A 13,990-nucleotide genomic window follows, 5' to 3' on the forward strand; every position below is an offset into this window, starting at 1 on the left:
TTTAAGAGGTTTCAGACATACCTTTCTGTGCTTTGTTAGCTCTCCAGGAGGCTACAGGAGGGTTTTCTTTGCAGAGTCTCTCATCAGCTGAGTTTCATCCGTAGGTCACAGTGACCCGACTGTGGAGGCTGTGCCGCATAAATGGAGCTCTCCAGATAAGCAATAACATTTATTGCATACTTTGTCAGCATATCTCTGGCCATACACTTGTTCTCAAGGTACTTTGTTTTGATATTGGTTTTATTAAAATAGATTTCAGAAAGGAAAATGTAAAATAGTTTAAAGATTACACACATAAACATGTTGTTCAGTGCTGAGAAAATCCACACCGAACACCAGCAGCCTTTTTTTTTACATTACAAGCATGAATAAAATGTATCTTGCGGTTTTTTTTCTGACACTGCTTTCTTCAAAGAAAAAAATACTGCTTTAAAAAATTGCTATAAACGGACCAATGTCTGACAAAGGGAAAGATACAGGTCCTATAACGCCCCTCACAATTTGGAAGACGCTTAAAATTAAAAACTAAGGAATAGTGAAAGCCAAGGAGATCTGAGGACTACAAGAAGGAGGTCTTTGTCTTGGCAACCACACAGTCAGCCTCCCAGCTTTGGAGCTGCTGCCACAGCCTGAGCTGCTACCGGAGCTCCTGCGCACCAGCGTGGGTAGGATGACACATGTCTCAAGCATTTCTGTGCTGTCCTCCTGCTAGGGACGAGGCAAGGTGCCGGTTGTGCAGGCTCTATTTGCTCTTCAAGTATCATCCATCCCTTGTCTCCTCTGGAGGAAGAGCCACGGGCTAGATGGCTTCATCCCTTGGCCCCTGGTCGGACACTGGCTACAACACACAACCCTGCAAGGTCTCTCCTCAGGGGTGTTTATTTGTAAAGCATATTTAACTGCGTCCTGATTCTGAAAATGTCTGGGCAACGGTTTCGCATGAAGTAGATGAGTTGTACCAAGCTCACGTGCCTGACGTAGCTGTGAGAGGATTTACAAGACCGGCTTCCAGACTGCGCCTCTGCTTTCTTGAACTGCCAGGTCTCAGCCTATTGCCTCTGCAAATGGTCAGGGCCCAGGCAAGAAAGTGTGACACACTACAAGGATTTGCCCTATTTAGCAAGAAAAATGGGCTAGTGTTTGCCAAAGAACACCCCTCATTTTTGGCCCAAGAATGGATTCAGGGGCCTTTCTTCAACGCAACTAGAATATTTGTCATTTTGGAACATCGTCATTCAGACACTTCCATCAGGATGGATTTTAATGGCTGCGCACTGGTATACTGTATATGACATAAAGCATTTGTGAAGAAATAATTCCTCTGAGTAGTCAGAAGAGCTTCCCAGAGATGGACTGTTTCTCCTGTTTTGCTCTCTGATTCTTTTTTCTGGATCTTGGAGGGAGTGTGACTTGTGTTAAGTAATGAAATTTCCCCTGCCAAAATGACACTATCTTTGATCACCCCTGTTTTACGTACCAGGGAGCTGATACTTCCTTCCCTGGCTAGGACTGAATGAATAATCATCTCCTGTAGTTATTCACATCAGGTTCAGATGCTGAAATGTGAAGCTGATGACAGGGGAAATTATGGATAGAAGCATCAAGAATTGTTACTGAAATTTTAGGAGTTGTAGGCAGGAAATATTCGAAGATCATCACATTTAACCATGAAGACTCCAAAGATTTATAATCTCACGGGGAAAAACTGTGAATTGTCTGTGAGGTGGGAATGAAGCCTGGACTCCTATCCTGGTGTTTTCTTTATGTCCACATACCCACACATAGACACAAAACCAGCATGAGAAAACCCTACCGAAGCCTAAATCTTTGGTGCGATTGGGAATGATTAACCCTCAAAAGTTTGGTATTTAAATAATGTAAAAAGTCTGTATGTTCTTTGAGACATTATTCAAAAACTCTGTAAAATCAGGAAAACTTGATTAAGACCTTTGTCTTTTTTGTTATTTCAAAATATGCAACATATGGTTTCTTTCAGGCCTTTCAATCTGGACCATCATCTGATAATGTGCACATAAAGGATTTTTTTTTTTTTAGAAGAGAAAGGGAAAGAGAACTTTTAGGATTTCACAAAAACTTTTGTACCGGTTTTCAAATCTGAAAATTTCAAATCTGAAATCTCCATTTCATATCTGGATCCGCCAGCCCTTACATAGTCCAGACAATGCAACGGACTAGTACTGCCCTAATGACAAACCTGCCTCAGGTATTGTGTTGGAGCAGCCTGTTGGCCTATCTTGCCATACCCAAGAGCACCAGCCACACATAAATGATTTCAACCCAACTTTGTGAGACCAACGCGAGAAAACATCCTCCTTATTATGAAGGGTTTCTCCTGCTCTTGTTCTTGCTCTTTCTCACCTTGAAAACAACCCCCAAACCAAACCAAACTCCTCGATCCAAACGCAAATGAAATCTGGTTCCTTGAGCCTGCCAGTCTAAATCAACAAGTATCCTACCCAAAGTGACACTTTTGTGCCGAGTAAGGCAGGTCCATGCAGTGTGGACAGCAAACAGCGTAGCTGGAGATACCTCCTGCCCCTCTGCTGTGGTGAACAGAAATGGAAACAACGCAAGATATTCTCATTCCTAGTAAGTCTATGCTGAAGGAGGACTGTAAGTTGGCCTTCTGTCTTCTTTAACTGCAGGAGATATGATTAATGAAAAGAACTAATTATCTGTCATTGTTATAACATGCTTCACAGATAAAAAAATTAATGCTACATATTTTTTTCTTTCAACTGTGTATAACCACTACTTCATTCTCAGTAAGCAGCTAACATCTTGCCAGAATGAAGAGAATCTCTGCCTGTATGGTGGGAGATACCAGTTTATAATCTCATTTATTTCTTGAGACAATTCTACAAGGACACTTTAGCATATACTGAAGTTTTGTTCTTTGTCCTTCAAGAACTGATGAAGATGATGTGTCATCTCTGACAGTTGTTCATTGAACAAAAATAGCAAAGTGGAAATAATTTTTTTTTTCCCCTAAAAAATAAGTTTACATGCTATGCTGAAGTCATTATTCAAATTCACAGTTGAAAGTGATTATCACACTGCCTCAGACACAAATTCATGCAAGCATTTCAGTTCAAGTGATTCATAGGAACCAATGAATAAATAGTCCCATCACTGTTTTTTGAAGCAGAAGGGCAATGGCCATTTCTCGTGTGGAAATTATGAGCAGACGAGGAGGTCTCTGTTCTGTAAATCTGGGCTTGCATTTCGCAGCAACCAAACTTGCTCAACAGAATGAAGAAATCCCTGCGGAAAGTCTTGGTGAAAATGGCATAGAGGAAAGGGTTAGCACAGGAATTGATGGGGTAAAACAAAACCAGAAGGATCTTGGATTTGGACACCGTGATGAGAGGAACCTTGAGTGAGGCTGATATTGCAAAAAAAGATATTGGTGCCATGCAGAGGAAGTCCGTGAAGATCAGTATGGCCATGCGCTTGGCGATCTTGGTGTCACTGTTTGAAGAAATGACATTAGGGTTTCTCACAGTAAAGTAGATGCAGATGTAGCAGGCACATATGATCACAAATGCAAGTACATTCAACACTAAAAGAAATATAACATAAGCCTGAGAAAACGGTGTTTCTATATCCATGGGCAAACAGATGCTGACCTTCATGTAGCTGCTGACTCCAAATATGGGAAGAAGTGCCACTGTGAAAGCAAACACCCAGCCAAAAATCATTATAATCACAGCGTGACGGAATCGAACCTTGCGGTCCAGTTGCATGGCATAGGTGATGGTGTGCCACCTTTCCAGAGTTATCGCAGTCAACGTGTAGACTGAGAGCTCACTTGCAAACACTGTAAAAAATCCTGCAGCATTGCATCCTGCCCCAGTCTGCCAGTCTATGGCGTAGTTGTAATACTGGCTTTTGGTCTGGATATCTACAGATGCAATAAACAACAGGTAGATACCTATGCAGAGGTCTGCAAATGCAAGATTGCACATTAGAAAACGAGGTACGGTGAATTTGTATTGACTGCTTATTAAAATAACGAGGACAACAATGTTCCCAGTGATAGCTAAAATGTTGATAAACCATATCAGGACTCTCAGAATGTTGTATCCCATGATATCTTCACATGGATTGAAAGCATCGGGTTTAGGTGAGCATGCTACATTAACTACTTCATTGCATAAACCATAGTCAAATTCATTCTCTGCTGGGTCAAATCCTATGCCGTAGTTGGAAATATAATCTTCGGCTGCAGATCGTCTATATATCTTATCGCCAGGCTGCTCATCAAGGTCTTGCTTCACCTGAGATATGCTACATATCGGATGTAATTCGGTGCTGAAATCATAAAAAGAGTAGAGTTGGAAACTAGGAGACACAGCATGAGGCATACAACAAATAGGAAATCATTGAGTTTCCACTAAGAGCTCGGTTTTTCTGGTTAGCTGATTATTCAGACTACCCCAGAGCTTGAAATTAATAGGGTGACTGATCCCTATTTATAAAATATTACATGAAAGTGAAAATTATTTGGAAACATCATAAAATGTAATGGAAAGGAAAGCCTGATGTTTGCTTTACTAACACTTATGACAATTATCCGCCTGGACAGGCTCATTCTGTAAGAAGCCACCCTTATTTCAACCAAATTTCTCACGTCATAACCTGTCATTGATAAGCTAATTCTTACACTGGGGAAACACGTGATGATAAATTCCTACATAAGACTGAACTTTGAAGAATGGGTCAATTCAGCTGTGCCCATAAGGAGTCTGTATAATCACAGCAACACTACTGTGATTTAGTATTAGTATCCATTAGATCCATTGGTATTACTCTTGAATTCCCTTTTTCCTGAAGGTTTTGGCAGTCAGTGTGCCATATTCAGTCTTGTAAATCCTTCAGGGCACAGAACAACTCCAGTCTCTGCCATTTGTTTTCAGTATCCTGTATCATATTGGTATCTGGCCATTAACACAAATAAATAGCATAAATAAGTTCATGCAGGCTTCCAGATAATCTCTAGAAGCCAGGTACCAACACAGATATAACCACAAGACATGGTATAATATTTTGATTAAAAACTGCTTTTTCAAAGAAGGTGGTTTAGAAACCAAGAAAAGTGAAGCCAAGCCAAGCCACACCAAACCAACATTTCTATAGAAACAGTAGTTGCTTTTGTTTCTGCCAGAAAGTCTTTTTTAAACATTTTGAGAATTTTCAGGATAAAAGGTAAATAAAGGAAAAGAGTTTCAAGAAAAAATGACTTTGAAGGTAAAACTAGTATTTTTTGACAGTTTTGTGTTTGGCTTTATTTCCTAAAGTACTAACTCCATGCCTGTCTTCTCCCTGCCTAGACCAATGGAAGAAACAAATGTTTTGGCTGAGATGATAAAAAGATGATCACCTCCATCAAGCTAAGAAATATCAAGGCATATCAACAGGAAATAAAGGGTCAGACTTTAATAATTGCTTCTCCTAGGCCACCTTTGAAGTTTGCTGCCCAGAAACTTGCATCCACAGTTTTGCATAAAATGGATCCAGACCTAATCTGGATTAGTGAATAAACCAGTGGAAAATGTGTTGCAAAACCAACACATTTCAGCTCTGCCCACTTTCGTCTACAGCCTAGACAGCAATTTAGGTGTATAATTTCTAGGATAGGATACCAGCTTATCTTCCACCCTGACTTGCAGTACAGTTGAAAGAAGAGCTTTCTAGGCAAGTTAGGTTGAAATTTTAAAACAATTGGTAGCAGCTTAAAAGGGAGAATTCTTTTTTGTAACCTAATTTTACCCTTTGACTTTGTGCACTCACTACATTTTCCAAAAATGGAGTTTAAAAGGTTTGCAAGAAAGGAAAACTAATGAAGGCCGAGTACCAGAAGGTGAGGGACATTTCCTATGAGGTTCTGAACATCCTTTACTATTATCAATATTTTTTATCTTGCCTGTCAACTGAGGCAGAAAACTGATTTTCTGTGAGGTCAAATATGCACTATGGAGGTCACAACAGCAATAACAAGGCATTACATTTTGCTCCCCTGTGTTCTACTCGCATAAGGATGAGTGAGGGGTCCAGCGTATTGATCCATATATCAACAGTTCTCTAGCTGAAAGGGATTATATGCTTCCAAGGAGCAATAACGGGAAAGAAAGTCCCTCAGTTTTTAGTGCAACAGGCACTTGAGGGCACTGAAAGCTACTTCAGTTGGTGGTTCTTTGTAAAAGAACTGAGGGAAATGTTTTTATCCAATCATTTCTCATCTATGAGTTAAAAATAAACCTTTTTCCTAAATTATGGAGGCACTGCCTGGAGCTAAATCTATCCCCTGACAAGACTGCTATGTAAGGCTAACTAAATATTTCTGATTATTACAATTTATTCATTCCTGAATTATTTTGCACCCGGCGGTCCTAAATAAAACCAAGGTCCCGCGGTGTTAGCTGCTCTGTTTGCTCCGAGGATGGGTGGCGAGGAGTCTCCCGGCCGGTTACCCGTACCGTGAGCAGGTAAGATGGGCAGTTGCAAACTCCCGAGGGAAAGAAGAGCCGTCCTGTGGTACTGACTGCTTACCGGTTCTTTGCCCTGGGATATTTGCCCTTCGGGCTGTACAGTGCATTCAGAGCAACAAGGTGCTAAAACAGTTTTTGGCAAGGGATGGGTCCTTGCTTCCTTTTGAGATGGTAGGTATCGTAACACAGGTCATTTATTCAGTCTATTTGTAACACTCTGTTACTGTTTAATGTAGCTTTGCCCATGTAAACCCTCTGAAAAACAAGCTAGAGAAAGAACAACTTAAAGAATAACATTAAAACTGGCAGAGTGCTCCGACAAAAGTAGACAAAAATTACTACCTTTGTACAAGCGGTTATTTTATGCACTCTGTCTGGATCCGGTGACAGCAGGATCTTGTGCGCTGAGAAACACGCTTGGCAGAATAAACAGTCCCGACCTAGGTTCTGCATTAAGCCCTGTCTCAAACCAATCATCCTCATTGAAAAGTGACATCAAGTGAGTTGTGAGCAACTGATATTATGTTCTCATGAGACGAGGCCCAAACACAACTCCTGACGCTGCCATGCTTTTTAAAGTAGGATTTCAGGTGACAGCTCCTCCAAAGAATAATGATCAAGTGTAAGGACAGAGTCATATCAATGTCATTCTTTTAGGCAGAAGGGGATCTTTATGTCAAAGAAAGCCAAAAACTTGCTGAAGTTCATTATAGTCTATGTCAAGTTGAGGATTTTAACATCCAGTCTCTGCGCTATCCGCACTTCAAGGATATTATTTTCCAGTCACAGAAAAATGTGAGGGGAGTTCAACATACTTGCACTGGGCTTTTCCTAAGAGAGTGATTTACCTTCTGTTAGGCCAGCATCACAATAGTCCAGTATGATAAATCTACAGGTTAATATTTATCATATAATCCTTCTTGGAATGGCAAAAAAAAAAATCGAAATTGCCTGCATTTTAATTTGTGTCTCTGTCTGGCGGAGCTGTGCTTGATGCGACATCCTCCAAAATTTAGAAAGCACTGCTGCTGTAGCAGGTTAAAGCTTTTTGTTATCACAACAGAGCCTGTTCACTGGTGCAGTCAGATTTGGGAGAGGTGATCAAGCATGATCCACTACGGCAAATTATTTTATCTAAGGTTCTTGAGTGCTGCAAAAGTCTCAAAGAGGGGAAATCTTGCACAATCGGGGCAGCTGGAAAGGGGCCACACATCCCTGTCTTAATTCCTTCCCAGATTTTCCACATGAACACCAAATGCTGCCATGATCCTTAGAAATGCACCTCTGGGGGTGACGAGGCATCCTTTTTATCCTCCCTGGACTACCTGGAGATATTCTGAGACCCAAACGGCCATGGGAGAACGACCGTCTCCTGTGAAGGTGCACGGCGAGTCGGGTGACATCGCGGTTCTCACCACGACAAGTAACGCCCGCTGCACTGAACCGAGCACAGCTCTCCCCAGAGAAATAATACATGTTGTGTAATCAAGCACTGCAAACTATTAATAACTCTTAAACAACCTAAGCAGTCTTCAGTGCACACGCAGCTTGTGCCAGCTGTCAGGAAAACTGCTTTGAAATGAAAGCGGGTGTAGCTACTGTATGTGTGACTAATCTCTGCTGAAGCGTAGGGTAATACCTTCAGTATTCAAACTGAAATAAAATTCATCCATTTTCTCACTTTAAGCTGGAGAGAGGATATCAGTCTCCCACCAATTTCAGTACAAGACACAGGACTGTATGAAAGAAATTACCGTTTTTAATTACGTTTTAAAGCAGTTAACAGGAAGGGTTGATCTAAATAATTGGTTCTAATAATTTTGCATTTATGCTTAATATTTTGTAAAAGATACATCTGGTAACTATTAAAGACATATATAAACACATTCAACTTTGTTCTGTTGACCAGGGTGATACATGCACATTCACTGAAGTAATCATATATCATAAAGAAGAGCATCTCCAACTTGCATACTATTTCTTACCATTGCATGACACCTGATACTAAAGAGGACTGTGAAGTTGTGACCAGTCTTGCTCCAGAAGCAACCCCACCGCCATGTGATGCTCCAGCCCAGCTCGCTGGCCACCCGCACTTGCGTTACGTGAGCTCCGCACAGTTTGTTGGCATTTCTTTGCAAAATTACACTTGCCCAGGCTGTGGGAAAGGTTGTCTCTGTCCTCCTTGGCTTCTTACCTGCCAGGGCAGAGGCTTCCAAAAGTGAGGCTATACTAAGGGGGAAGTGAGTGCTGTTGGCTTCAATTCCCTGGGGCGAGCATGACGTGGATGTTATTTAAAGCCCAAGTGAGAGGGACTAGATACTGAGAGCTCACCACAAGGTTAGGGCCATTTCCTCCTGTAGCTTTTCTTCAATAGTAACTCTTACTTTGTTTTTGAAAAGTCCAGTTGCCTAATTTAAGGTATGGATTCTGGGATTTGGGTCCTAATTTGGCCCAAGCAACCAAGATTCAAAAATATGGATCACAGTGATATCAAGGTCCCTTTGCAGATTCAGGACTAAAGACGCTTCCATTGGACTCATTGGCAAATACCACTTTGCCTCCAGTGCTGGAAGGACCGGACGCATTTCTACTTAGCAAGCTACCAAGCACTCTGGCTGCATAAGCCTGCGGAAGTATGTGAAGATGTCTCCTGCTGATAAACCATCCTAATGAGAAGCCTAGCATTTTGGATCAAAAATGGGCAATAGCGGATGGATTCTGTCGGATACTTCCCTTATCACTGCAGTCTCTACCACCAGACTTGCGCTCCTTATACAGACAGTTTTGCAAACACATGTAGGTGATATTTATTAGCTATCGGCACAAGCAAGATCAGATATCTTTCATTGCCTGGTAACAATACAATGCTTAAAGTAAAAAAAATTACTATTATAAGTATTAAAATAGAAGCTACTACTAGTTTATGCTTACTCAGCATGGTTTTACTTTTCTTTGAAGTTTTAGGCAACTTCTGAAGACAATGTCTTGAATTATAATAACGATCTACAATTTTTTTTTTCTGCCATGGCAAGTTCCAAGCCTTTGAGGACATCCAGTAAAGGAAGAACTTCGGACAATAACAGGGGTTTCCGTAGGTACCAGTTCCTCATGTTTTCCGGTGGCACAAATTCAGAAGGTTCATTAGTTAACGTGTACATTTAAAGTCTATCTGAGCATCTGAAAATACTTAATGGGCATCATTGATACCTGAAGTCTCGCTGCAACTTGCTAATGGAAAATTAAAACAAGCATGGAAAATTACTTTGGGAGTCTAAAAAGACACCCCACCCTCCCACTCCCCCTCTGTTGATTTGGGTGAGAGGGGTCTGCTGTAGGTTAACCATTTCAGAAATCATGTCCAAAAACGTTGTTTATGTAGACTCAAGAGACAACGTATCTGTGGTGCTTGGTTGGACAGTGTTCCAACATCAGTGTAGCTTTCTGAGACAAGAACTTAAGATCACTCAGCAGTCCCATTACCTTCCTGAATCGACGGCCAAGTATTGACCAGCTTCTCTGCAAACACAGCTTTCCCTCCAGCTACCTCCCGAAAAGTTACCAAACTTTTCCCATTGAATGTCTTCAGCGTGGCTCCAGGCTCATCCAGGACAGCAGGTCCTGGTGGAAGATGGACCTGACAGGTGGGGGCTAGAGCTGCAGCTGGGGAAAACGCTGATGCTAACACAGCTATCAAAATTTATTACTCCCCTGTAATAGAGAGGCAGTGCACTGTATAGCATGCATAAACCTGTATGTATTGTGTATTTATTTATTTCTATCCATTTACTTACCTGCACTGGAGACACCTTTTCTATCCAGATTTTGAGGAAGTTTATTTAATTCACTATGAACTGCTGAGAAGCACCAAAAAGTAAAACAAATGAAATCACTTACTTTTGTCTTTTCCAGTTTGTAAACGCACAGCAATGGCTAGGGTAGGTGAAATTTGCCTCAATCAAAGACCTAAATTTGCTTAAATCAGGAAGCTTTTTTAAATTGTATGTAGACCTTGCTCTTAGCTTCTTAATGAGTTCTAATCCATGGCTTGGCAGGAAGCTGATTCTTGTCCTTGAAATATCCCTTTAAGAAAACATATGGAAATCTCAGTAAAAAGCAAATTTACTTCTGCTCGACAGTGGATATGTGTTTTAGACTGTCCTATTCAATCTCAGAGTAGTGTCTGAAAAGAGATCAGCTGGAAATCTACACTGAAAAGAGGATCCAGGGATAAATTAGGTGTTCCTCCAGGAAACTTGAGCTAATATCCATTGCAAACAAAAATCAAGTGATGTTAGCTTGGTCTGAGAAAAAAGAAAAAAAAAATAATCCCATAACCCTCTGGGTAAGCATTAACAGGGACATAAACCATTAGCGCCATATGATACTGGGTTTAGTAAATACCCAATAAATGCAACAATCATCCCAGAATACTGTTACAGGATAAAAAAGGCTGATGAACTCATAACAGAAGTTTGCTACATGAACATTACATCATGGGAAGGCTACTGCGGAAAAGGGAATAAACACAAAGAGAGAAGCTCACATGAGGGTACAGATGTGAGGAAAGGTTGGGGATATCAGGTTTTGTACTCATTAGGAAGAAAAAGAGATTAAAGACAGACAGGGGTGATGCGTTTCAAACTGTGAGGAACGAAACTAACAAAACATTTCCAGAGGTTTAAAAAACAAAGAGAGCACAGACCGAAGCGAAGAAAGGGGCAAGATTACAGGAGGTTAGGAGAGATGTATTTGTGTGGAAGGCAATTAACCGTGTGGGACAGGCTATCGAAGGCGAAGATGGAAGCAGCAGCTATAAATGTATTAAAGAAAGCATTAGCGGGGCTTTTAAAGGAAATACATTGTGCAAACACTAAATCTTGACTTGTGCCATGCAGGTGGGGAAAGGGAAGGAGGACCAAGGGTGCTCCATCTCCAGGCTAAGCGACACTCGGGAACACATCCCCATGGCACTAGCGTGTAACAGCTCGGGCAAAATGTCCCCCCATTTTCTTCACTAAGGCACAAACTGTGTCCCTCAGCTCCTGACAGCAGGAGAGCACACTCTTCTCTCTTAAGAGCAACAGTAAAAATGAAGTGCACAAAATTACCCTGTCCTCCCTTAGCCCCTGGGCTCTTATGGATTGAGACTGATCCAGGATGCAGTGCTGGCTGAGGCTGCTCTGCTCTTTATTCTCTGACAAAAGAAAGGAATTTTCCCTAATCAAGGAATTGGACTGACAATGTTCGTAATTTTCTCCATGCCCCCTCCAAGGTACAGTTTCCAATTCATCCATAACAGTATGATGTCAGGACAACATGTTATTTGATCTCTACTACCCAATATGCACAAATTGTTTTTATTATCGTATTAATGCAGCAGAGTGAGGCCACGTGAGGGGGAGACCAGGTTTTAGCAGCGTGTAATAAAGTTTAGACAGCTGCTATGTACCATACGCACATTTGCACCTCTGTTTTCCATTCTAAGAAACAAAATTAATACCAGGAACTGGCTGTTTGAACTCAAGGTCTTTAGCTTAGGGTGGCCAAGCCTAACAAATTCATAGGCAGCTAATAAAGCAGTTAGTAAAATCGGCAGTGGGTAAAGATGCTCTTTGTGTCCACGCTGTGCCCCCCAGCTGAGGCTTTTCATCCAGGTTCTGGAGGAATGTACCACCGTCAGCAACTGGACTGTGAACGGTGGCAGCAGAGGAGCAAACGCAGACCCCAGTCCGCTACCATGACTGCTACTGGGAGGGCAAGACAGACCAGTAGAGTCAGAAACTTCTGCAGGTCAGGGTGAGAGAAGCCACGCTGTGGTCCTGAGGTCCTTCGGGGCCTGACCCTTTTCTCGCAGGAGCTAAAAGCAGCAGCTGACGAGAAATTTTAGGCTATCGATTTCTGACTTAGACCCTCGAAGAGGTAATTAGGTTGCAACGAGCAACCTCGATTGTTTCGTGGACAGACTATTGCCCTTAGTATGCTGCCTAATGAAAACCGTCACCTAGAGTATGTGCTCATGACTCAACAACTAAACAGCAGTTTGCAGCCTAAATCCACAGACAGCAGCACTCATGGCATCATTAAGAGCCTGTGAAACTTCACAAGGGCTCATAATTCTGAACAAGAGCATGGAAAATGTTTTCTGGGGCTTGTTAGCTAAAAACCTTTACCGAGTCCAAACCGTTATTACACTGGGTGGAAATAACAAGTAATATGAATATCACCTAGACTTAAAAATAGCTAAAATGTTACCCGATCTCTGGGCTTCTCTAAATAATTTCATAAATACTAAATATTTTTCCATGAAAATAGTTTCTTCTTCTTTTAAATTTTTTTCTTTTTGTGCTCATTATTGTACATAAACAGAAGAGAGTTAGGGAAAGTGCTTTGCATATTCCTATGTGGGGTTTGTTGGTGTGTCTGTTACAGATAGTTATCAATACACCACTAACAAGTAAACACAGACATTGTGCGTGTGTTTTAGTATCTTACTCCACTGAGTCACCACACACAGACCTCAGTGCAGAGATTCTTTGGGATGTTGATCTCTAGTTAGAGGCTTGATAAATTAAATAACCATGATGAACAAGACAATAAAGTGGCTGTAGGAAATCAAACCAGAAAGCATCGGTGACTGCAATACGTGTTCTTGTATTATTACTACTTGGCTGCTAGTCATCAACTTTGACAGCAGCCAGTGCAGGAGGAGCAAAATGAATCTGACTTCTCTTCCAATCACTTCCCTTTCCCACTGGGAGTCTCTGTTGGATTAGCAAAAACACTGACCAGCTGATGAGGTTTGAAAGGCACGTACAGAAATAGCAAGAAACGGCTGGTGGAGCAGGGATCAGAGAGGTGTAGACTGATCGGTGAGAACATTTTTTTCCGTGCTTGTATCTAAACTGATCTCTGGCTGTACTTCAGGGACTCAGCTGTTGAGCTGGGGATCTACTGGAGCTCTCCCGTGGCCCCCGTAATGTGAGTTTCCCACTGAAGACAAATTTCAAGGATAGGATGGACCACATCAGAGTCAGGATTTAGCCAGAGAACTCCTAAGGACTTCAGTAAAAGTTGGTGTAAGCCACTACAGCTTTGGGAGCACCAGAAAATGGTTAAATGAAACAACAAGGCTGAAAATTGAAGCTATGAAACTCCAAGTTGGAAATACAGTGTATTTCTATATAGAAGGAGTATGTATAGGTGTGGGGGAGTAATTAGCCATTTGATTTACTTGCCTACTGTCAGTGCTGAAATCCTTTAACTCAAAACTTGATGTCTTTCCAAAAGAGATATTCTAATTCAGTTAAGAGCAGTAAGCCTGAGAGAGGAATTGATTCATGAAACTGTGTAGCCTGTAAAAGGGCTGAGATTGGTGCTTTCTGACATTACTATTTGTGTTTCTTTCACATTATTTTGATATGATGAGTTATAAAATAGAAGTTGGTATTAATTGATCGTAGAACACTGGTTCAGGG

At 41.4% G+C, this 13,990-nt stretch overlaps 1 protein-coding gene across 1 annotated transcript in view; it reads right to left on the reverse strand.

Moving 5' to 3' along the window:
• Window positions 1-2,764: 2,764 nt before the first annotated feature.
• The window catches only part of FSHR (follicle stimulating hormone receptor), an 80,737-nt gene continuing 69,511 nt past the window's right edge, over window positions 2,765-13,990 (reverse strand). The window contains exons 9-10 of the mRNA XM_010577777.1: window positions 10,410-10,595; window positions 2,765-4,335 (exon numbers count right to left, since the gene is read on the reverse strand). Of these exons, the coding sequence (XP_010576079.1) occupies window positions 3,108-4,335; window positions 10,410-10,595 (1,414 nt within the window). The 3' untranslated portion in view covers window positions 2,765-3,107. The remainder of the gene's footprint in view (window positions 4,336-10,409; window positions 10,596-13,990) is intronic.

Source organism: Haliaeetus leucocephalus, unplaced genomic scaffold (genome assembly GCF_000737465.1).
Source record: "Haliaeetus leucocephalus isolate CR32 unplaced genomic scaffold, Haliaeetus_leucocephalus-4.0 Scaffold577, whole genome shotgun sequence".
Classification (NCBI taxonomy): domain Eukaryota; kingdom Metazoa; phylum Chordata; class Aves; order Accipitriformes; family Accipitridae; genus Haliaeetus; species Haliaeetus leucocephalus.